The 24,784-nt window shown below is 37.6% G+C and overlaps 1 protein-coding gene across 16 annotated transcripts in view; it reads right to left on the bottom strand.

Moving 5' to 3' along the window:
• The window catches only part of TRIP12 (thyroid hormone receptor interactor 12), a 140,950-nt gene that overhangs the window by 19,840 nt on the left and 96,326 nt on the right, over positions 1 to 24,784 (bottom strand). For 6 of the 16 annotated variants that reach the window (XM_032400385.1, XM_032400356.1, XM_032400351.1 and 3 more), the window contains 19 exons: positions 23,885 to 23,953; positions 23,629 to 23,794; positions 20,494 to 20,611; positions 20,214 to 20,373; positions 18,261 to 18,414; positions 16,928 to 17,156; positions 16,502 to 16,620; positions 13,995 to 14,202; positions 11,087 to 11,187; positions 10,680 to 10,854; positions 9,128 to 9,269; positions 7,844 to 8,035; positions 6,207 to 6,358; positions 4,547 to 4,719; positions 4,076 to 4,149; positions 3,796 to 3,995; positions 2,879 to 3,006; positions 1,437 to 1,588; positions 623 to 765 (listed from right to left, as the gene is read on the bottom strand). In XM_032400385.1, the coding sequence (XP_032256276.1) occupies positions 623 to 765; positions 1,437 to 1,588; positions 2,879 to 3,006; positions 3,796 to 3,995; positions 4,076 to 4,149; positions 4,547 to 4,719; positions 6,207 to 6,358; positions 7,844 to 8,035; positions 9,128 to 9,269; positions 10,680 to 10,854; positions 11,087 to 11,187; positions 13,995 to 14,202; positions 16,502 to 16,620; positions 16,928 to 17,156; positions 18,261 to 18,414; positions 20,214 to 20,373; positions 20,494 to 20,611; positions 23,629 to 23,794; positions 23,885 to 23,953 (2,855 nt within the window). The remainder of the gene's footprint in view (positions 1 to 622; positions 766 to 1,436; positions 1,589 to 2,878; positions 3,007 to 3,795; positions 3,996 to 4,075; positions 4,150 to 4,546; positions 4,720 to 6,206; positions 6,359 to 7,843; positions 8,036 to 9,127; positions 9,270 to 10,679; positions 10,855 to 11,086; positions 11,188 to 13,994; positions 14,203 to 16,501; positions 16,621 to 16,927; positions 17,157 to 18,260; positions 18,415 to 20,213; positions 20,374 to 20,493; positions 20,612 to 23,628; positions 23,795 to 23,884; positions 23,954 to 24,784) is intronic. The other 10 variants (XM_032400392.1, XM_032400453.1, XM_032400422.1 and 7 more) reach the window with 7 other exon arrangements.

Raw genomic sequence — 24,784 nt, 5'->3', positions numbered from 1 at the left:
ATGCTGATTTCCAAAGAAGGAACCCCACAGTAGTATTAGGTTCTACTGCCTCTTGATGCAGGAGTTTGGAAGTTCTTGACATGGAACTGCTAAAAACACTTCCTGTGGTGATGCCAATATTTACCATCTGTTCTGTCACACATGGGGAGCCACATAAGGATGTGGCTAATGTGACTAAAAACTAATTTCTAATTTACTTAATTTTCTTTGATCTAAATATAAAAAGATGTATGTGGCTACTGACTACTGTATTGATCCGTACAGTTCTATGGTCTCTGAGAATTTAAGTCTGGACCCAAACAGGCTCAGAAAATCAAGCAACTATACCTTTGGAGTCCAACTTTATGAAGACAGAGGATTTTAATCTCTTTAAATATCCTTGCATACTTTCCTGTTTCATATATATAGACACACACTGTCACAAGTAGATCTTATATTAACCCCAGCTAGAGGCGCCTCCTCTAGATAGCTACACTAAATATTAAGCAAGCTGTGATCAAATATGATGTTACTTAAACACATTCAAATAGGTTCAGTGAAGACTGTTTTTGAAACAAAATATATTAAGACCAACCAACAATAACATACTCCCAAGCCACTATTTCAGAAATGATCATCTTACCAGGTTTTTCCTAGTTCAGTAAGCCATGTTGGGATGTTTCCTGTCATGATTACTAAAGGATCTTGAAGCTGCCTATTTGCTTTTGCTGTCAACTTACTGTTAATAAATTCACTAGTTGGAATAATCTCCTTGCACATTGCATTCTGTAAAACGTTAAAAAAAAAAAAAAAAGATCTACATGTAGTAAAACATTAGGATTATATTCACTAACGCTTTATCTCCAAAAATGTATGCAGAGTGCCTAGATTTCACCTGGTTCCCAACATACAATATATAGCTTCTCACTCGAGTGTCTCAACCTAAATGACAATTTCTACAATGCATAGCTCAAATACCACAACCCCTACAGGCCACTAGTACTGACCCAATCACTGATGTGACAGCTCATGTTTTGTGCAAGGTCAATTCTGTCATTCTTCCCTATATTATATAAATGTAAAAAGTAGCATTCAACTTCCACTTGACTTTTTACTTAATATATATTTCAACTCAGACAAATGAACTTTTGCTTAAATGTACTGAAAGAATTCTAACTATAAATTCACACTCGTTCTTCACGTTGTAGCCTAACTTGATACAAGTCACAGCTAGGAAGAACACTAATCCAAGAATGTAGGCCAGCAACAAAAAGTGGGGGAGAAGCTCCAACTGGTAAGTATGCTGTATTTCACTGGGCTATGATCCCTACATTTAACTGAATCATTTGGTCTGTTTCTAGTACAACAAAAATCCATCAACCACTGACAGTAACTACAGGTAACGTGCCATGCACAACATATAATGGGAAACTCCATAAGCAGGCCACATTACTCACATCATACAAGTAATACCAGTATCGACTGATGGCATGTAAAACTCTTAAAAGAAGAATCACATCTAATGACGGGTCTTCAAAAGTTATATTTTCAGGTGGTGTGGATATGAGGTAAACTTCTAAAGGATTTGATACCGATGGGCACACTCCATCTAGAGGGCAAAAGATCAAAGGTAAGGTGTGATCAAAGTTAGAAAGGCTGTGCCGAGGAGCTGGTGTCATGTATCACCCCGAAAATAGTAACCACAAGCTGTGAGGCTCTAATGTTTGGTATCCCTTTAGAGTATTGATAGCTTGAACATTTTTCCCTTTATCTTACGGATAAATCATACAGGCTTATGCAAATTTTGCTTTCCTCCCATATCCAAATAAACTGTAAAGGAGAAAAACTGACTCATTTCCCATTTCTTCTTTTCAACAGAAGCAACGGCTAAGAATAAAACGGCCAGAGAAGAATAAAGACAAAATGTTTAAATTTAAGTTCAGTTTTATATAAATTCCCTGGATTTTTAATTTTTATATCCAGCTTAAAATGGCCACATAAAATAGACAAATATTCCCAACTGTAAATCTTAGAGGAGATTTGGTTATCTAATCCAAGGCTTAGGATAAGAGAGATTGTGATAGTTTCCAAGGGGATCTATGATTCTTCTCTTCTCAGATTTCACTAAGTAATAGCTTGGGCAGGGGGTCAGGGGTTGAAATTGTTGCCATTTACTTTTAGGAATTAAAAATCACAACACTATCACTACCATAAAAGAAAGGGCAATTTTTAACATCAAAAACATAGACATAAAAACCTCAAAATAAAAACCCTTTATAATAGAACTTAGTTTTATAAAAAACACAACACTATTATAATGTCCTTATTTCTGTGGAGCAGAAAAAATTCCAGCAATTGACACCATTTTGTTTGGAACTCCCGGATAGGGATGGTCTCCAAGAATGACCCTGAGCCAAAGCTAAAGCACTGCTACCATCACATAAATGGCGGAGGGGGGTGGCTGGGGGAGCACACTCGGACTGGAAGGAAATACTACAAAAGAAAAGAGATCAACTGGGACATGCTACTCCATTCTGTACTCATTATACTACCTGGCAAAACTTTTCATTCCCCCTATAATTGTTAGATTATTATAAATGACAAAAGTGAAGGGCCTGCCTGACCATGATCAGTCTCTTTAGTAAATGTGTTCTACTAATGAAATTTGTTTTAGCCTTCATGAAAACATAAATTTTTCATGGAACAGTATGAGTTTTTCCCAATTTTCTTCCCAAATTTAATTTTGCAGGTACTAAATTTTTCATTTGTGGTAATTTCATCTTTTCTACATTATATCCATGGGTTTCACTGCTAGATATAAATCACTCCTTTAAAACTTCCACGACAAGAAGGCTACTGCCCCACGGCAATTTGTTTTCCCTCCCATGTACCAACTTACCATGCCATAACTCATCGTGCTTTTTTGCATTTCTAGGGGATGTTTTTGTTGGAGCTGTTTGGGCTCTTCCTCTTTTACCACCAACACAATCTTTATTACTTTCTTCATCCTCTCTCACGGGTTTGTACCTAAATTGATTGGAGAGTATATAAACTAAATGTAGATTTTAAAAATAAAAACTATTCTACAGGGGCCGAAGTGTGACCCATAGACACCAGAGTTACCAGAACTCTGAGATCTATCCTGTTTCTCCCTACTTATGGATTTGGAGAATTACCAATGGCACTGTTTCGAGAAGAGACCACAAAGAGTCCACTATCCCAGGAGGGGCCACCTGAGAAACTCTGCTGGTGGTTCACAGAAGAATGGCTCTCTTTATTTATTTATTTTTTATGTGGAGCCCAACGTGGGGCTTGAACTCACAACCCTGAGATCAAGACCTGAGCAGAGATCAAGAGTCGGCCGCTTAACCGACTGAGCTACCCAGGCGCCCCGGAGACCGGCTCTCTTTAAATCTAAGTAGCAGACATTAACAAACAATGCAGAAAGCTGCATCCAAATGCCTCTAAGGGCACAGAGATGCCAAGCTTCTTATTACCTAAAGGAATGTAATCTTCTGGAGACGTTTTTCTCTTGTTTAAGACCTGAAACGAATCTAAAGAGCTGACTTAAACTATGATTATTGCCCACGAGCACATGTTTTCTCGGAGACATAATGAAGGCAAATACACACGTACACGTGTGCACATGCATGCATTCACGTACACAGATAAAATATTTGAAGTGGCTTTTAATAATAAAATGTAGGATTTGGGTCCCCTTTCCTTACGTAAGCCAGCCATTAATATGAATTCCAAAACACACAAACAATATATCGAAGCTGATGACAAAGCAAACGAAGTCAGTTTCAGACTTGCCATATTGTATGAGTCTTTGTCCAAATACCAGCTCTCCCCAGAGGGTTGCTCTCATCGTCCGTGGACTCCCGCTCGTCCTCGGCCTGGATACTGAACTGCCGGACTGCCTGATACACGGTCATATTATACGGCAGCAAATGCTCTCCAATGTAGAACTGTAGCCTGTGCCTTACATTGCCAGAATTTAAGAACTGAGCGGCCTGAATGAAGCAAAAGAAAACCCATTTAAGCTCCAGGCACTGAATGTGTGCATGACAACATGGTGAGAATAGCACCTTACCAGAGACTCGTCTATTTCCTCGTCAGAGCCATCATCGTCACTGTCTTCATCATCTTCTCGTACTCTTCCATACCCTGAGGACCCAAGAAGGCTGTTAAACTCCTAGCAACTGTCCATGGCAAAGAAAAGCCCACGCGTATTAGTTAAATTAACATACTCTTAGAAAAACATGTATATTAAACTGTGACCGATGAAGCATAAAGAGCTAAGAAAATTGTCACCTACAAAGCACCATTTCTACTACATTAGGTTCCAACAAGATAAATGAACTCATCACTGAAGTAAGCCATCAACCCCTCCCAAGTGTTACCACGTTTCCACAGGCTATGTAGAATATGAATGACGGGAACCCAAGTTCCCAATGCTAGGTTTTAATAGAAGCAGCAATAGACAGGGAAATCATTTCCACAGTCCCTAATATTCCCAGCCCAATGTACATATAAACACAAAACACACATCTAGGGAAAGTACCTCTAACTACAAGGTATCTCTCGATAGCTTGTACCAAAGCCAGGGGATCGATCTTGACCGGCCCGCCTTTCCACTGCTTCACGTTCGCACAGTCTGGATGTCTTTGTAACTGGCATTTTAACTGATGTGTGTTGAAAAATTTTAAAGCCTGTGATCCTCTGTTGAGAGAAAAGCTCAAGATAATTTGTGAAAAAAAGTTATTCTATTATTTTCAAAATCAACATAATTTATTCAAACAAAAGCAAAACAATACAAACTGCATTTTCTTAAGGCACAAAATAAGCACTTACTTAGCAGTTATGTAAATAGTCAAGCCAGCAATTCAAGTTATTTAGTGAAAGTTGTTATAAAGTTAAAAATAAAAGAGGGTGTGTATGCATGCATATGAAAACATGAAATCATCATTCTATCTCGGTCATACGGGGAAACCCATGTGAGCAGAAATCCTCACCACTGAGATTTAACTATTTCTCTAGACTAAAATTCCCCAACCACCTGAGCATGCTCACTTCTGCAGTATTCTGCCACGGCCTGACTAAATTCTATGGTATTAAAAACAAAGGGAAAAGCCCTCTTTTTTGCTTTCAAACATTTCTGCTACAAAATTACTTTAAAAAGTAACCTTTAAAATTTACTTTGCTACATTCATTTGAATGAAGCAGTTTCATAGCTACGCCAGTCTAACCCTGGTAAAAATCTTTAATTTAATTGCTCATTTCTGGAAAGGGCTGACAACAGTGAGACACAGGCTTAAAATGCAGTTATCTGTAAGATTCTGTAAGGCATGCAAATAGGAGTATAGGAAAGAATCTTCCACTAGACAGGATACATACATATGTAAACATACATATTTTATACAAATCTGCGTTAAAATGAAAAACTTCATGATTTTCTCAGCCATAGATGAAAATGCTCCTGTATTTCATAAAATTTTCCAGGACAGGATAATGATCAAAACTGATTATCACATTCTGTATTAATTTTCAAAGCCAGAAAAAACCCTAGCACAACAGATCCCTTCATCTGTCCAATACTGCATACTTTTAATTCAATAAAAAATTTACGTTTTCAAAACACATCAGACTGTGTATTTTAAAACGAAACTAATTTCTTATTTTGTAGGCTTCTAGTCATAATATTCCAGAAACCTTGTAACATCCCGTAAAATACAATAATGAACTTTTACAGTGCATTCTTTCTGTAGCATTTCATGAGTCTAGTAAAACTACTTTATTACGGGAAAAAATAAAAGTTTCAATGAAACAAGAAAACTTCAAAATATACACTTATTTGTTAAAACCCACCAAAGGTATAACCACTTACATCACATAGGAAATCACATTATTGCACAGAATGCAAATATTTGATTATGCATCTTTATAAAATTCACAGGGAGAAGCAATATATTTTAAAGTTTATCAATGTAAGGAACACTAAGCCTCTTACAGCTTGCCAACACAGTCACTGGCTTATATATTTCCAAAACATCACGTTTAAAACACATGGGGGGATTTTAAAGATAAAAAGTGGTTTTCTTCTGTCATTATAGCCAAACGGTCTTCGGGCAGCTTAAGAGGTTACCAGACCTCTTGCCGCTTTCCCTCAACAAAATGAAGCGCAGGGTCCAACGGCAAGGGTATGCACAGGCAATGATCCTTACCTGCCTCCGGTCCCATTTCCACTGGGGAAGTCATGTACTTTGACTGGAAACTGCTCCATCTGGCTGAGGCAGTTGTTCATCTTGTGAACTAATGCCAACAAAGGAGCATTACCCACTGGTTCTACTCTTCCAATGGGCTCTTCTCCAGGAAGCTAAAGTTATAAATAAACCAACAGGTTAAACAAGGCCTCTTGAAAATGGAACACTCCTCAACAAGAAAATTTAACAAGCAGTTTTACAAAAGAGAGCCATTCATCTATTCTCTTTTATCTCTTTTGACAGATCTGTTTGGAATGATTATTTCCATATAAATTATTTCAAAGAGAGACTCCTTTTTGTAATAGGCTCACAATCCCTTATTCATAATTCCTAAGTCCAAAAGGCTTGAAAACACAAGTAATTGGTGGTGAGATCTGACTCAGATAGACACGAGGCCATCTGCAGTCTTTACTTACCTGTACCGAGTAGGAATATCCATATGCTTTCCTGCAAAAATATTTAGTGTGTATGGAGTGCTATTTAGAATCCACTGAGAATATTATCAGGTAATATATTTGTACTATATTGTAGAACTCTTGAAACCCCTTCAGCCCCAAGGAGTTTCAGGTAAGAGATTACAGATCTGTACGTAATCTTAAGCATGGCATAAAACTACTTCCTGTATTACTACACATCTAATGTATCTCAAATAACTGCTTTATATAGCCCAAGTTATAGCAATATAGTAGGTGCTCAAATGCCTACCAACACTGAAAGCAAGGCATGGTGAAGTAGTTTCACCAACACACAGGAGAAATACCCTTAGTCCTACTACACAAATGATCCAGAGGATGCCTTCTCTCAAGTAGTTTTGAAACAAGTAGAATGATGTTAAGTCATTAGTGTCCAAGAGTAGTTACATTCTTGCTCTCACCCACTGAGGCTGAAGGAAGGGGAGCCTCCCTGAGCCTTCTGGTCTTGCAATCCAGATTGTAAGTGGTGACTGAGACTCTCAGAACTGTTAATACTGTACTTTATATTCAAAATGGAAACATATATGCTCACTCTCTATCTACAGCTATTTTATCATATTTCCCTGTATGTATATATTGTAAACTACAACATGTTTAAAAACAAATATTGAGAATAAAATACATTCACAAGTAAGAGACTACGATTAATGGCTGGTCTTGCAGAAAAAAACAGACTCAAGATACACTGACCATAGAAACTGTGGCACCTGAGCCATCAAATCATCCTTCTGTTGCCTTACTAGTATATTTGATATAAAAAAGACCAAGAAGGGGCGCCTGGGTGGCTCAGTCGTTAAAGCGTCTGCCTTCAGCTCAGGTCATGATCCCAGGGTCCTGGGATCGAGCCCCGCATTGGGCTCCCTGCTCCGCGGGAAGCCTGCTTCTCCCTCTCCCACTCCCCCTGCTTGTGTTCCCTCTCTCGCTGTGTCTCTCTGTCAAATAAAATCTTAAAAAAAAAAAAAAAAAAAAAGACCAAGGAATCCAAATCCAACTGTGTATCAGAAGCTAGAAACTTGACCTCAATATCTTGATCAACATCTAATGGAAATTACTGAGATAAAAACATACATATCAGTGACCAGTGATTCCTATAAGATGACAGAGAAGCATTAAGAGACAACTTACTGGGGAAGAAAAGAATACATGAAGGAATCTCTTTAATCTGATCTCTCTGCTCACAGCATCCTTTTCACTTTTAGATGTCAAATAAAGCAACAGCTGCTTCACGAATCCACTATGTTGGATTTCAAACGATGAAACATCGGACTCTGAGACTATGCTACGGATTTCTACAAGGCACTCAGCTCCACCATCCACCTGGAAAGAGTTGGGAACAGTATTTCTATATTGATTTAAACAGTAATTACTAAATGCACAGCTCACATTTCCCCAACAGGAATTGAATATATTCTCAACATCTTTAAAAAAGAAGGCGGGGGGAGTGATACATTCTTGGTAGAAACTTGGAAACTATGATCTTACACGCACAGTCAAAAATGTTAGTATTTCATGGAAGAAAACCAGCACCCATACTACTAACATAAAAAAGAAAAGTCTCACAACCAACGTTGAATAAAGAAATAAAGAAATAATAAATAAAAGAGGATAAATAAAGAAATAAAGAGACAATGAATTGAGAATACAAATTGAGGGGTAAAGAGCTAAAATACCAGAATGAGAAGATAAAACAAGAATATAAAGTGTGGCTTTAAATTAATACATTTAAAACCTGGATGAAATGGACAATTTCCTGGACAACATGTACTACTCGAATTGCTCAAAGTGCATTAAAAATGTAAAAAGGCTAAGAATCAGATGAAATATAAAGGGCTTATTCAATCTCCCTCTCCAAGTACTATCAGATCCACGCGGTGAGGGGTTAGGGAGGGTCCGTCACATCAGCTCCAATACCCATGTTGAAAGGTACTTGGGGGACATTTCTCAAGTCTCTTTTTTTGTCAAGAAATATGGGATGTGACAGATCGCCTGGGTGGCTCACTCAGCTGAGCGTCCAACTCCTGATGTGGGCTCACATTATGATCTCGGGGTCGTGAGGTCGAGCGGAGTCGGCTTGAGATTCTCTCCCTCCTGCTCTGCCCCTCCCGCCACTCACATGCATGCACTCTCTAAATAAACTCTTTTAAAAATATATATATATATATATATATGGGATGAGAAGAGAAGAAAGTCAAAGCTGAGATTCCCAGTATAGTTAATGATAAAATAATGAAGCACGAAAGTCAAGGGACAAGTTACAGAAATGTCAGTGTTAAAGGCACACGTCTGGCGAGAAAGTTGATCTAGGACAGCAAGTCATGGAAAGTCAGAGTCATCAAGGGAAGGACAGGAAGACAGGAGAGATGCTGGAAGAGACGACGAAGGACCAACACGGTGCAGCCCACATGGTACCTGGAGGTTGAGTTGTTCAGTTGCAGCACAAAGTCTCTGAAGGACATTCAGTGCAGGGTTGCTTCCATCCATGTTCTCAGAACTGAAGTAACGCTCTACAAATTTATGCGCCTGTTCCTTAATCCAACCTTTAATTTTTTCTCTGCAAGAAGGAAAACCAAGATATTAAATTTAGTCTTCGTGTATAGAAAGGATTTCAATTATAACTGCACATCAAAGGCAAATAGCTGCTACATTTAAAACTCTTTTTCACCTATGCTTCTACATTAATAAATTCAGATGAACCAAATTAAGTGTCATTTTGAAAATGGGCTAAGGTGCAGTAGAGAAATGCACATGTACTTAAAATATAATTCAGATCATTACATGAAGAATATACAAAACGTTCTAACTTCTTGGAACTCTACCAGGCAATCGTTTCTTCCCTAAGTATTTGTCTGAAAGCAACTTTACATGGCTGCTTCATTAGGTACAGACATATCTGCTTTGTCCTTTATTATGTTCCTTGGAGAGCTGAAGCAAAAACTATAGACCAGAAACATGCACCTGTTAGATGCGCGATTGACTGAGACCTGGCTATTTAAATTACAAACTCTGATGGCTTTAGATATATATTTGCTTAATATTTTTTATTAACCAAAATTCGGAAAAACAACCAACCAACCAATCCAATCCACTAAAAAAAGGAGCCTGTTTCTTTACCCAGTGGCATTTGATTTTTTTATTTTTATTTTATTTATTTATTTTTTTTAAAGATTTTATTTATTTATTTGAGAGAGAGAATGAGATAGAGAGAGAGCATGAGAGGGGGGAGGGTCAGAGGGAGAAGCAGACTCCCTGCTGAGCAGGGAGCCCGATGCGGGACTCGATCCTGGGACTCCAGGATCATGACCTGAGCCGAAGGCAGTCGCTTAACCAACTGAGCCACCCAGGCGCCCGGCATTTGATTTTTAAACATTTATTTGCAGAGGAAGTATTCCTTGTTGGTATGTTATATCCAGAGTCAAAAAAACTACAACAACTCGGAAGGGTTTTAAAGAAACAATTTTTTAAAGCCAGAAACTGCGGGGGGGGGGGAGCCAGACTAGTATGTGGAAAAGTTTAGCTGATACAGTTCTAAATATCTGAGAACAAACAAACAAGCGTCTACTCTAGGATCCTTAAGTTCCACTGTAAAGAGTAGAGAGGAAAGGTATCTTTATAAAAGTGGGTGAATGTGTGTGCGCACAGAAAATGTCAGCTTTCGCTTGTCTAGAACAAAACTAAGGAACAGGTTCCACAGGGAACATAATTTATTTGGTTTTGAACATTTGTTAACTCCCAACCAGAAATGTTGAAATAGATTTTAAGATGTTAAGACTGGAATTTAGGACAAAGCCAGGCAGAGTTCAAGAAATGAGAATCTGCTCCATCCTTGAGCAATGCCACTTCTCAGCATAAATTAAAAGGTCTGGGTCCATGTTTCATCTCCACAAAGTAAACGTGCTGATGGCAATAATGTGGAGTTTTGCTAATCTGAGAACGAAAGTAATAGAGAATTCCCCCACTTCACCTATTATTGGATATGGTGTCCTTCGAGGCGGCCCTGGCAAGACCACTAACTCCCGCAGTTCGTGCTGGTTCAATGTTGTTGCTGTTGGACTGTGCACTTAACCGTCCCCACGTTTTTGGGTTCAAGCTTGCCAGGAAAGAAGACTTAGGTGACTGAGTAGTGGTAGGGCTTTTAGCTATGAAAAGAAACGGGAATGACAGTTAAGTCATCTTAGCATAATTGACGAAAATCAACCGAATTTTAACATTGCTGTTGACATTACTAGATGAATTTGCTGAAACAACTAAGAACACTGAGTGTTCAGGAAACTAAGGTGTGCTTAAAGCTGTCAACCATTTTCAGAAGTACATGCCTCTCACTGCTACCGTCTTTCCCTCTGCACCCCACCGCATCACCAAAGCAATTACCTTGATTGTCTACTTTGTCATCATCTCTTGGAGGTGAATACTTTGGCCTTCTTGGCCCTCGTTTTGGCAGCCGTTTTCTCTTTAGAACATCACTTAATCGACTATCACATGGGAAAAGATGGGATAAATTTAGCAATTACCACGATTTATTATCATCGTTCACTGAAAAGCAAGCTAAAATGGCAGAAACAAGGACTTGTAAAATATGGCCATAAAAGGGTATTCTTCATTTTGTGATTACTTATTTAATGCAGACTCTGCACCAATCATGTTCTAGAGGTCTAGAGACACAGAAAATGATTAATCCAGAAAACACCTTATTAACACTACAATGAACTACTAAAAGTAAAACCAAATAGAGTATCTGATTAATCCTGTGTTAAAACTCTTATTATAAAATGTTGTACACATACAGAAAAGTACATACAACAAATTTTTGATGCAAAGAAGCAATATTAAAAAGAACTGTGCTATCTAACTAGAAAAAGAATGTTAAATCTGATTACCGTATTTCTTCCCTAGCTTAAATGACAAAAAGTAAAATATACAGGACATCGAGTGTTACCAAGATACTTTCCCAATACTACCCAAAGTACTTTCACGGTATGTAATTACAATAACATCCTAACTGAATGTATTTATAAATAGTTTAGTGATTTTTTTTTTTAAACTCAAAATTACCTATAAACAAATCTATCAACTCATAGTATGAATAACCTATTTTGAGTTACAATACCTAAAACACACCATACATAGACTTTGTGTCTTATTTTCAATATTCTTAACAACAGTAGAAATAGTTTGAAATATCAGCAGATTCTTAGAATAACAAAACTACTTAAGATGGAAAAGATGGAAAAAACGTTCGGGCTCCTTCCTGGGTGGCACAGTCAGTTGAGTGTCCAACTCTTGGGTTTCGGCTTAGGTCGTGATCTTGAGCCCTGCGTTGGGCTCCACGCTCAGCATGGAGTCGGCTTGAGTTTCTCTCTCCCTCTGCTCCAATCCCCCCCACGCTAGCACGCTCTAAAACAAATCAATCTTTAAAAACAAAAAGTTCTGTTTCAACTGGTCTGCAAACCAAATAAAATTAGAACCCCCCCCCCAAAAAAACACTCAACAACTTTTAAAGTCTTCCAAAAGCTGGTATGTCTATTAAAAACACTTAGTACTATGTTTAAATATGCTTCACAATTAAGACAAGTGAACTTTTTTCTTTCAACATTTATTTACTTTAAAGAGAATGCAAGTAGGGGGGAGGGGCAGGGTAGAGGAAGAGAGAGAAAATATTCAAGCAGATTCTGCACTGAGCCTGGAACCTGACATGGGGTTCCAACTCGTGACCCTGAGAACATGACCTGAGCCAAAACCAAGAGTTGGACGCTTGAACAAATAAGTCACCCAGGCGTCCCATGGACAAATGAACTTTCCAAACATGACTGAAAAATTCCCCCTTCACAAATTTATATGAACTTTTATTTGAAACCATACTGGAAAGGAATGGAACCACTTAAATCTCTGAAAGTTTCTTTCCTCATCTTTTAGAATTTCTAACTGTTAGAAACTATAAATCAAGTCTAATTCCTTTAAGTGGCTCAGAAATACTGCATGTCTGAGTTGCATCACATTTCACCAAGCACCTGATGTCTCGGGCACCATGCCTCTGCTAGATAGTGAAACCCTGCAGTAACTTAAGTTGCTACAACAGCCAAGGGGAAGGATTAGGGCTGGAGAGGAAGGAAAAAGAGGCAGGCAAGGCTGTGAGGGAAAACTGGCCAACAAATCCAACTTGAGAAGAGAGAAGGTCAAGGGTCCCCATTATATTCTCCAGGCTCAATCCCATTGGACTGGGCCCATGATATAGGTACCACCCAAACTAAGCACCTTCCTAAAATAAAAGCCACTGTGTCAGAAGTCCCAATCTGTAGCCCAAGTCCCAGAATTGCCAAAATTCATATTTAAGCTAGAATTGACAACTGCCAGCAGGTGGCACCAAAAGGAGCTGGGACTCTGAGCGAGATCAATTCTTAGGACAATGACACCTTGTAGTTTACAGGATTAAATGTTTGGACCTCACTTATTAGTAAGTATAGTATGTTTTACCAAAATCATGTTATAGCTTAAAAGGAGCAGAAAGGAGTATTAAACTAAGTACACTTTGAATTTCAGAACTGAATCTGTTGATCATGCACCAGTCATACAGCAGTATTAAGTTTCTAATGTCAAAGAAACAAAAACACCTTGAGTGAGCGTAATTTGTTTCAACACAACAAAATGAAACCTAATATGAGGGTTTGGTAATGTTCTCAGAAGCACAGTACAACAAAGGGATTAAAACAGATAAGGAGGTGGAAGCAGACATATTTAAGAACTCCCACTTTCTTTTATTGAGAGCAAAGTTCCCATTTGCCAAGTAAGAATTAATGGGAAATGAGGTTTTTTCCTGTACATTCCAAAAATTCTAGTGTTTAATATTTCTCACTATGTCACGATCTGGATGTCTTGAAGTTGGTATGTATGCAACAGTGCAGTAAATAATCACAAAACTATGGAATTAGAAATGAGGGTTCAAATCCTACATCTGTAAAATAAGTGTGTGACCCTGTGCTCATCATTAACTTCTCAATTAGTTCACTCAGAAAGTTCACTGAGCCTCAGTTCCCTGAGAGGACACTGGAAATACTTCGTGTCTCTTGTGGTTCCTAAACACGGCTCAATCCAGTGGCTTTCCAATAAATGTCAGTCTCTTCCCATTCCCATTAAACATCGAACAAAACAGAGATGGGGAAAAAAACAAAGGGTCCTCTCTTAATATTTGACCACTTTACATTTTATTCCCTGTGTGAATCTCAGGTACCAGGACACAGGTAAAGGCAAAGAGCATGAAAATCAGCACAAAACTCTGACTTACCCTTGAGGGCTCAGATCTAAAGAATCATCTCTGCTGTGCTGCAAGCTGGGGGACCCCAAGTCAGCCGCAGCATTAGTGGCGGCCGTGGCTGTTCCGCTGCTGACTGACGTCGTGGACCCCAAGGATCCCGACCCATTCGTACATGCCTTTGGTGGACTTGTCAACAAAGACTCTGATTCTGCTAAGTGTTTTACTTGATGCATTACACCTATATAGTAACAGATTTAAGAGTCAGTTTTAACCAAGACCACCTCCCCAGGATTACAGAATCTCTAAACACTAACACTGATTTACAGGGAATGAATTAAAAGTATCTGGCAAATGGGGTTTGGGAGGGGAGGAGAGGGGAGGGGCGGGATGGAGCATGATGACTTAGGTGCCAGGGTTTTCGACTTGACTCCATTCTGAAAGGTAGGAGGCAAACTCAACATTAAAGAAAGAGGTTTATATTGAATGTCTTCGGATATTCAAAACCTGACAACAGGAAATTTAACAGGGTCACACGTAAAGTTCTACTGGAAATTCGAAATACCATTATAAAAACAATGAACTACAAAAACGCAATAGCGCACCTGTGGCTTGATAGCCAGGAGAGAAAGACTCGCCAGTTATTAGCTAACTTCAAATGCTACAGTGAGTAAGATCACAGTAACACCACTGCCAAAAGAGAACACCAGCAATCCAAGGATGGTGATTTTTCACATCCGTGGAGGTGTATAAGGAGAGCTAAATAGTAGCTTACAAGGCAGGGGTTCATATCTGGGCTAGAATTACAGGAGAATGTACATGGTGGGGGGTGCTGGTGGGGCGTGTGGGGTAGTTGTATGCCGAGGTCTGTGTCCAAATGTATGAATCCATGTTCACACATTCACACTGTTTTCTGGGAAACAGTCCAGAGCTTTCCATCAGAATTCTTAAAACAAACTAACAAACACAAAAACACACAAAAAAACCCACAAGATGTTTGAATGAACTCAAACTTGAGGCACTGACATTCCACAAATATTATCTGCAGAATCACATGCCAGACTGTGTGTTAGGTACTAATAATATGGCCATGGATGAGAAAAATGGACTCAGGGCAGTTACTGGGGAGAAAAAAAAAATTATAAGAAATTACAAACAAAAGAGTAAACTGCTCCTTACAGAGAAAATAAGTTCTGATAGAGCACACAGCAATTAGGACCTAACAGATTCTAGAAGGAAGGCAAGGTCCTCAGGAATAAATGACATTTAACTGGAACATGAAAGAACAGTATACCTAGCCGGATGCAAAGTAGTAGAACTAATCAAAACTCCTCCATAAACTTCATACTGTATATACTATATAAATTTTGGGGGCTGGAAAATTCAATCTGATGGCATAGTGATACTATAAATGTAAAAAGAAAAATCACTTTGCGAAAAAGACATTCTGATACACTTCCAAATCAGAAAGGTGAAATAGATCAGAAAGGCAGAACTAAAGGCAAACAACTAAAACAGAACATCAAAACCAAAACAGAGAATGCAAATTACAAAATAATCCAAGGCTAAAAAGAACACATACCAAATACTTATGTGATCACAGAAGTATCTATCTATTCATAAATGCACCCCATTTGTTAACCATAGTTATAAAGTTTGCCTTCTATTTCATACAAATATGTAGTGTTGGGGTTAAAAAAAACCTGTTATTTAAATAGAACTAGTAAGAAATAGTGAAAACCTCTTCCCATTTGATTTAATACTCTTACACTAGCATGACTACAGCACTCTCGAGATGTGAAGAGAGGCAGATCCAGCATAAGGCGATGAAAGAAGGGGAAACAGATCATATACAGAAAGAACTAGGATTGTTGATAAGATGGAAGATGAAGCTAAGGATTACTTGAGGATAAAATACCATTATTTCCTGTGCCCTCACACAAGACCAAAGTATCCTCAAAGACCAAAAGAGCCATAAAGAGATTTGTTGATGAGAAAGAACTCCTTTAATATCTTGGCATGTTTGAAAAGGATAAAACACCTGAATGAGCAATACAGTTTCATCTTTGTGATCTTCAAAAAGAGAATGGAAAAGTACTGTGTCTCCTAGACTGATTTCCATGTTTAAATTCCTCAAATTAGGGGACTAAACCCAATGAAGTAAGTAATAATTCCTTTTACAAGTGTTCTGATCTACTAATGGGATTCACTGGGAAAGAAAGTGAACTCTGACTTTTTCAAGACATCTTTATGGGCAGGTGCACATTATCTATATGAAAAGGAATGTCAATGCTTGCTTCTGGCCCATAAACACTCAGATAACTGAAATGCAACTAAGTTTTTATCACCTGACGGTTAATCTCACACAACCCATATTAACAGATTTTACGAAAGACATACTCTATATGTACGTGAGTTATAAGCATGAAAATTCCTTATATAAAAGTTTAATTTTTGTTCTAAATTAAAGCTATATGGCTACTGAAATACTATGTAGACTAAAAGATTAACCATTAATTAATTATCGTGAATGACATTACCTTCTCTTCTGAAGTAAACACTAAAAATATCAGGTAACTTCTGCATTAAGATTTCTGCCATCTGAAGTGCTCCAACTACTATCTTCAGGTCTTGGCTTGACAGCATGGAAGCAATGTGACTAAAAAAAGAAAGCATTCGTATATAAAACATCTGTCTGAATTTGAGAATTATTTTTGGCCATACTACTTTAATTTTGAGAGCAAAATATTTTAATTGTGAAAACAACCGAAAATTTTCTTAAATGCTTAACTTTTGCATTTGTCTTTCTCAAAGGTGTGTATGACTATAAAGAGACAACAAAGGCCTCGAGACATTACAAATAAACTGTTTTATGCACTTTTCCTGTATTATTACTTTAAAGATTGCTGAGATTACTTGCAGAGACTTGAATTTCTAAAATGTTTTCACTATTTTCATGAACACACCTTGAAACAGCATGATTTTTCAGGACATCCTTCAGAAGTTCAGCATCCGCAAAATAAATTATCCTAAGAATTGCTCTAAGGCACTTATGTCTGACCGCAGGTCCTGCTGAGGAACTATACACTTCATAAAGAACACCAAATAATGTCTTAATAAAAGACTTAGCCAGTTCCGGATCCTCTTTCATAAGCTGTGCTCGAGCATCATCCTTCTTTAACTCTGAATATCCACCTGTTATTAAAAAAAAAAAAAAAAAGTACAATCCTAAACTTACAGACTTCACAAATAAAAGTAAACAACAAAGCATTCAAGTTGCTGTAATTATTTGAAATGTTATGAAAAAAATCTGGTTATATGACAAATTAACTTATCTAATGTGATCAACTGGGGTCTATAAAGATACCAAAGGCACCAGTAAGACAAAACTGAGCCGGCTAGAAAGAACAAGGTATCAGCACACTGTACCTTTTACTTTAATAATATATGTTCAACAAAATACCAAGGATACTTCAGTGTTAGCCAGCTAAACGACTGGTAAGAAATAAACAGAGCTCAAGAAATGGACAGTGGGTATGTGACTAGAAGCTATGGAAAAATAAGATGATCTGTTGCTTTTCTTCAAGGGAATAAGGTAGAGGGAAAAGGAAACTGATGAGGAAGTAAGCTCTAGACCAGGGGTTAGCAAAGTACAGTTGAAAGGCCCAATCTGGGCCAGCGCCTGGAACATGACCACATACAATTCTTTTTATTTTTTATATGGCTGTTTTGGAGCTACAATAGCAGTGTGGAGTACGGGCACTATACAATCCATAAAGCTTAAAATATTTACTATCTGGCCCTTCTCAGAAGAAGTTTGCTGACCCCTGCACTCTACACTAGAGGTGCCAAAGCAACAGACTGAATCCCCAAGGACAGAGACAAATGTCAGAAACCTGAACCAAAAAAAAAAAAAAATCTATTCTTCATTAGTGAAAAAGAGAATTTTCATGGGAATATATAACATAAAAGGTCGCAAAGAACTCGGCTGATAGATGTGGGTGGACCTAAAGGTGTAAGAGGAATAATAGGATCAGATAAAAAACTGCACGGGCCAATTCTGGCTGGAGTCCGGGACACTGCAAATCACATAACAGGCAAATAATGCGGAGGGTACCATTTCAGCAATGCTGGCTCATTCATCAATTAAAACGTGATAGAAACAACAACAACAAATTAATTACTACTATGCAATGGTCTCTTAAGCTTCATGAAGACACTCAATGAAATAATTACTTTTTATCACAAATATTACTCACATGACAATACAGTACTACTATTAACTCAAAAAGTACTTACTAGTGTTAGTATTGGCTAAGGGGTTAGGTTTTCTCTGAATGGCACGTGCTGTTCCCGTGTCCTCATTGATTTGCTGCATAGAATTAAAATCAATAGTATAAACTCGTCCCAGAGTGGACAAGCTTATCTCATCCTCACCGACCTGATGGGCTGCCTGAGAGCAAAGAGAGAGAAACCTTGAATATAAACATGGAGAAATTTATTAACTTAAGACACAGTGGGACCCTCCATAAATGCTAACTTACATATTTATTTCATCAGGTTTCACATGGTGAAGTAAAAGAGTATGGAAAATTTAATAGTGTGGACATGACAAAACCCATTCATTCAATAAATCATTTTTAATTAAACACAATTATACACGACAGGCCCTACAAAGTCCCCGGAGACATAAATACAGATAAATTCCTGATGAAAGATCCAGTTATGTAGAATCACTGACATGAGGAAGACACCATTTGTATTAAAAAGGCTTTTAAGACATTGCTGATAGAAAAAATAAATTGTTATCTATAAAATCATAGTATCTAATTCTTAGGTTAAAGTAGTATTTACATCATGGATTTTTAGCAGCCCACAAAATCTTGTTTAATCAAAATGATCCTACAAAATTATCCTTAGGTAAAAGGACTTTCCATTTAAATGACACACCCGGACCTAAGAGAGTAACCCCTAGGGTGTGCATGCATGCACAGTCCATAAATAAAATGACACACTTTGATTAACACTATTTGCTTGAGATAAGATAGCCAAAAGATGTGCTAGAATATAACAGTCCAGTCTGTGGAATTCCTACATTAAATGAAAGACAGGACTCCTTAAGTGTTAGAGAGTAAGCTAACAGGGAAAATGCAATTAATAAGACAATGCTAAAAAGAAGGCAGCTTAATGTTAGAAACCATGGCCTGCTTACACACTAAGGTGAACAACACACATTAGACCCATCACACCTCACTTCCTCTTAAAAGCTGGCTCGGAACGTGGATACTTTTATAAGAACTTCTGATTTTATAATGTAAGTCAATGGTTTCAAAGTTGTTTTTCAAATATTCATTTTTAAAAACTAAGTGGTAGAAGACATCTTTAAAGAAGAATGTCTCTTCAAGTGTGATGCTCTAAAAAAAATTCAAATATCACAGATTGGAAAATATAGTAAGACTTAAAGCTATCTCCTATATTGAAAATATCAGTAAATGATGCATGGTATTCCAAATAATGCAGTGACCTGCACTTCCTAATACAAGGCAATTTTCCTGACTTGAAATATTTCAAGGCATACTTAATATGGAAGTTAACAAAAACAATACAACCACACATAAAACCTTCACAGAAAAACACTAAATATTTTGGTGCATCTCCTTCCTTTTTACTATTGCTCTTTCTCTTATTTTGCTGAGTGCCCCAAAGAGTCATATAATTCTGAATATTGTGTTCGTTTTTCATATCCCACTTTATGTCATTAAAATTTATCCCATTAACATCTGGACTACATATGAGGCTAGCTGGTATCAAAACTTACTTAACCATTTCACCTAGACTTCGATACTAAAATTGTTCCCATGTTTTTGTTCTTAAAAGTGTGCTGAGAAACAGCTATTTGTATGTAAGTCTTTGCTTATGGGAGGCATCTTCTGGGTAGGAAACAGAAGGGACTTTGAAAACATATAGCCTGACTCCTCCAATGTTTCCTTTTAGAAATGAGGAAACTATGGAACAAAGAACTTAAATTACTTGCTCCAAGTCAATCGGGTAGTTAGCAGCAGAAGCAGGACTAGAACATCATGTTTTCTGACCTGAACAGAAATGAGGACCTTGTTCTCAGGAGACAAAATGAGAGAATCTTGAGTTAATTCAAAATTGAGCACATTTAAGTACACATATCCACCTCCCCACTCCATCCCTACACCCACTCTCCGCCAAAATAGACATATTTAAACGGTACGATGAAACTACTACCTCAATGATCCGGCTGTCAATCCTGTTATAGGGATGCCAAAGGCCTCGGTCGTCACGCCACTGCCATATCGCGCCATCTGTGTTCTGCGCATTTCCCTTCTTCAGCATGGTATCAACTGCAAAAATGCCTTCTTTTGGTAAACATGGCATAAGTTCGCTGAAAACAAAGGTGCAATTATTTCATTAAGTAGCTTCCTGAACTATTAGTAAATGAAAGAGCTCGAAAGTAAAATACCCGCGAATAAGCCACTGTTGTTATTATTAGCCCAATCTTTACCAAATCAGAGATGTCAGTTCATATAGTTCTTGAGGACTTCGTGGAACAAGATCAATCTGTTCTTGACAGCTTCCATTAGCGGCACCGCACAGGAGAAAGTGAAGTGTCTCTGCAATGTCTGTAGAACCAATAACAGAAACCACAAGCCCATGAAACTAGTTATAGTACCTAATTTAAAAGACAATCATTCCTATGGGGGGAAAAACAATCACAAGTATTTTCTTACAATCAACTATACATGAATAAAAAGTAAAAAAAATTTATTTTCTTATAAAGCAATATACTATAGGAATTAAAAAGCCAAATGAGCTCTAATGAAAACCTAAAAAGAAATTTATGAAAATTTTAAGAATTTCTTTAGGCTTCAGTCTGAGTCCTAGTTGGACATTTAAACAAAAATCCATGCCACAGTATTCAGGAATTTTTTTATTTTGTTTTTGGTTTTATTTGTGTTTGAAAAACACAGTGCTTTGTTCAAAAGTGCAGTCAACATACTTTTTTTTTGCATTTTTAAAAAAATTTTATTATGTTATGTTAATCACCATACATTACATCATTAGTTTTTGATGTAGTGATCCATGATTCATTGTTTGCGTATAACACCCAGTGCTCCATGCAGAACGTGCCCTCTTTAATACCCATCACCAGGCTAACCCATCCCCCCACCCCCCTCCCCTCTAGAACCCTCAGTTTGTTTCTCAGAGCCCATAGTCTCTCATGGTTCATCTTTCCCTCCGATTTCCACCCCCTTCATTTTTACTTCCTACTATTTTTTTTTTAACATATAATGTATTATTTGTTTCAGAGGTACAGGTCTGTGATTCAACAGTCTTACACAATTCACAGCGTTCACCATAGTACATACCCTCCCCGATGTCTATCACCCAGCCACCCCATCCCTCCCACCCCCCACCACTCCAGTAACCGTCAGTTTGTTTCCTGAGATTTAAGTCAACATACATTTTAATCCCCGATTCAAATATATTTGTCTTTAATTTAAATATACTGAAAATGGGTGGTCAACACAATAAAATGTAGAAATTACAAGCATCTGAAAATTACCATACTGTGGTCAGGAAGTAATTACCTTAAACACAAGCATGCCAACTTAATACAAAGGTCATTAACATATTCTCTACCCTAAGTTTCTAATGCCAGAAGACATCAGTTTATAGAGGAATTTGTATGAAAACCAGCCTGATGCAAGAACACTGTGACATGAGGAAGTTCCCATTATCCACAGGTTTAGTCATTCAAATAACTAAAAGTACAGATGGGGCTGGGTCTTTGTTGTGGCTGGGTTCCTGCAAATACTATACATTTGCAAAATATAAACATTTTGTTGAAGTGTTTTGATAATAATCATTAAGTTCTGTTATCGAGGAAAGTATTAACTACTGATTTGGGCAAAAGTGTGGATAGTTAATTTACTGCCCCACATAAATTTCACTGACAGTAATTAAAAATATTTTAAATTTCTTGAAAAAGTACAGTTTTGCCAACTTTCTTAAGAAACGTGAATACATGGCAATGTTACATTATAAGGATTCTTTTAAGTTTTTTTTTTTTTTTAAAGAGATCAGAGGGTGACAACATGTTTCCTTTGTGTTACTGCTGAACAAAGAAAATCTAAGTCTAGTGGCCTCCAAGTGACAAATGTATGGCAAACTTCATGGAGTAAGCAAAGGTGAAAATAGTCATCATAAGGAAAAAAAGGAAAAAAATCCAAAATAATAAAGCAAAACAAAAGTCAGTGAACAATTTCCCAGACTCTTTTAGAGAAATGCTGTGCCAGGCGGTAACAAGAAAAAATCTGTACTCAACCTTCGGGAGATGGTCGGCATGGCAAAATTCAAAGGGCTCCCAGGGATTTTATTTTATTTTATTTTATTTATTTATTTTTTTTTTTAAGATTTTATTTATTTGACAGAGAGAGGCACAGCGAGAGAGGGAACACAAGCAGGGGGAGTGGGAGAGGGAGAAGCAGGCTTCCCGCCGAGCAGGGAGCCCGATGTGGGGCTCGATCCCAGGACCCCGAGATCACGACCCGAGCCAAAGGCAGACGCTTAACGACTGAGCCACCCAGGCGCCCCAGGGCTCCTAGGGATTTTAATAAGCAACATGCACTGCGACTACTCAAGACACAAAGTTAAACCTCTCCCCAACTTCTTACTTTGTTCATGACATAAGCTGTGCAATTTTCTCTGGAATACCAAGTTTAGGAGTGATTCAGTGCTTTAAGAGGTATCTTTTCAATAAAACATCTCAACAACACTACTTTCCTGCAAAATGTTGGGCCAATGTTCTAATTCACAAGAAACGTGACTAAATATAAAGAATGTAACATTATATGAAATATTTTATTCTGAGACAGTGATACCAGAGGCTTTTTTGTCACTGAATACCATCACTAACGCCCCCACGGTGATATCCCCAGAGAAAGAATTAAAAATACAAAATTACCCATGCGTTCCTATATGCATTCCCATATAAATGTGATCAACACTCTAGCTGCAATAATCCTAACATACAGGTGTTTTATGAAGCCCACTGTCTTCTGACATTACCCTGCAAAATCTACGGTTTATGAGAGAACTGCAACAGCAGTACAGCAGTGCCGTAAAACTGCATGGATGGGAAGGTTGAGAAGGGCTTAGGAAATACAAAGGCAGCAAAGATGAGAGAAATTCATCTGCGCAAATAAGTTTCAAACTTCTGAGGGATGAAAAGCACTGTGAAATCAGATAAACTGCTGGAAAAATTCTAGAACGGGCAGAACGGACTACCGAGAAGCAGAAGGCAGGCCGCTACTGGTAACACAGAACTCAGAATTCTCCTAATGAAGCATCACTACATAACTGCTATTGGAGAGAAGGCAATGATCTTGCATTTTTAGCCCTAGAACCACCAAGGATAAAATTTTAATATACTAGAGACGTTATGAATTGTACACAGAAAGCACTACCATGCTGTCCCCACACAAATTTATTATACATCAACAGTTTTCTTCCTTACTCTCCACCGTCTATGCTATTAGCAAGCTCCTCTACTTGCCTATGTTGATTTTATTTATTAATAAACACTTCTGAAAAACCCACTTCTCTTGCCCGAAGTAGGATAACAAGTAGCACTTACTTTGCTTCATAAGTTGGACAGCTAAAGTTGGACAGTTGGAACACATCAGAGAAAACATGCGAACCACCATAATGAACATCCCAGAACTTAAAATGGGTGGAGTCACTACCAATAGCTGTTGAACATTTGTAAGCAGATCTTTAGAGGCAACCTGCTGGAGTAAATTCTTCACAAACAGAAGAGAAAAGATACTGTTATATCGTGATTCAACAATTTAACAATTTCATGAAAATACCACCAAAGATTAAATGTTTACCTCCTCATGTTGGAAGTTGTCCACTAGACGTGCAAAACAAAGGCAAGTGCTTTCGACTGACTTTTTGTCCTATTTTTTATAGAAGGAATAAAGTTTATTAATATAAAATATATCACTGTCTTACATCACTACCTAATTTTCTTCCTAACCCCAAACTGCTCAAGGCCGGCTCAGTTACATGTGAGCCTTGAAAATATCCAATGAGCCTAAGCAAGGTACAATCAGTAACCATCATGATTTCAAAGCAAACAAAATCATACTGAGAGAACTTCTCTCCTCTGTTAAGACCCCAATAAATAAGAGTAAATATACAGAAAAGAAACAACTTTTATGCTTCTGTAATTTCAATACTTAACCACAAATTAAAATAAACATCATTCTAAAAAAGCATTCCCATTTTTAAAACATGCATACACTAAAAAGTTGGAAACAGTTCAGTATATATGTGTGTGAACCAGAGGTTTACTGATGATGTGAGAAACTAGGTGCCAATTTGCTAAATTCACTATGAAAACAATGGAGAAATACTATTACAGTGGCCTCGTTGAGAAAACATATGAAATATCCTTATAAAAATGGAAAGAACAATTTAACAGCTTAATAAGTCTTTTCATAGTGTTCTTTTTTTCCTAATTGATAAATGGGTTTCTGATATAAAAACCAGACTGGCTTATACAAAATTGAGAATAATTCTGGTATCATAAAAGCCCTATACCTTCACTATCAGTACTTAAGTCTAGAAAGGGTGCTACAAATAACAACATGCCCAACAATTTAACTTTGCTGATTCTCATGTTTTTTTCCAAAATAAGGTACTGAAATCACAGTAGACGTGCAAAACAGAGAATGTATTTCTAACCCCGATAAGCACAGGTTATCTCAGCCTACCAAGTTTTTTTA

This window comes from Phoca vitulina, unplaced genomic scaffold (assembly GCF_004348235.1).
Source record: "Phoca vitulina isolate PV1807 unplaced genomic scaffold, GSC_HSeal_1.0 scaffold1, whole genome shotgun sequence".
Taxonomy (NCBI): domain Eukaryota; kingdom Metazoa; phylum Chordata; class Mammalia; order Carnivora; family Phocidae; genus Phoca; species Phoca vitulina.
The sequence above is the reverse complement of the archived record's forward strand: the minus strand, read 5'-3'. Positions and strand labels throughout refer to the sequence as shown.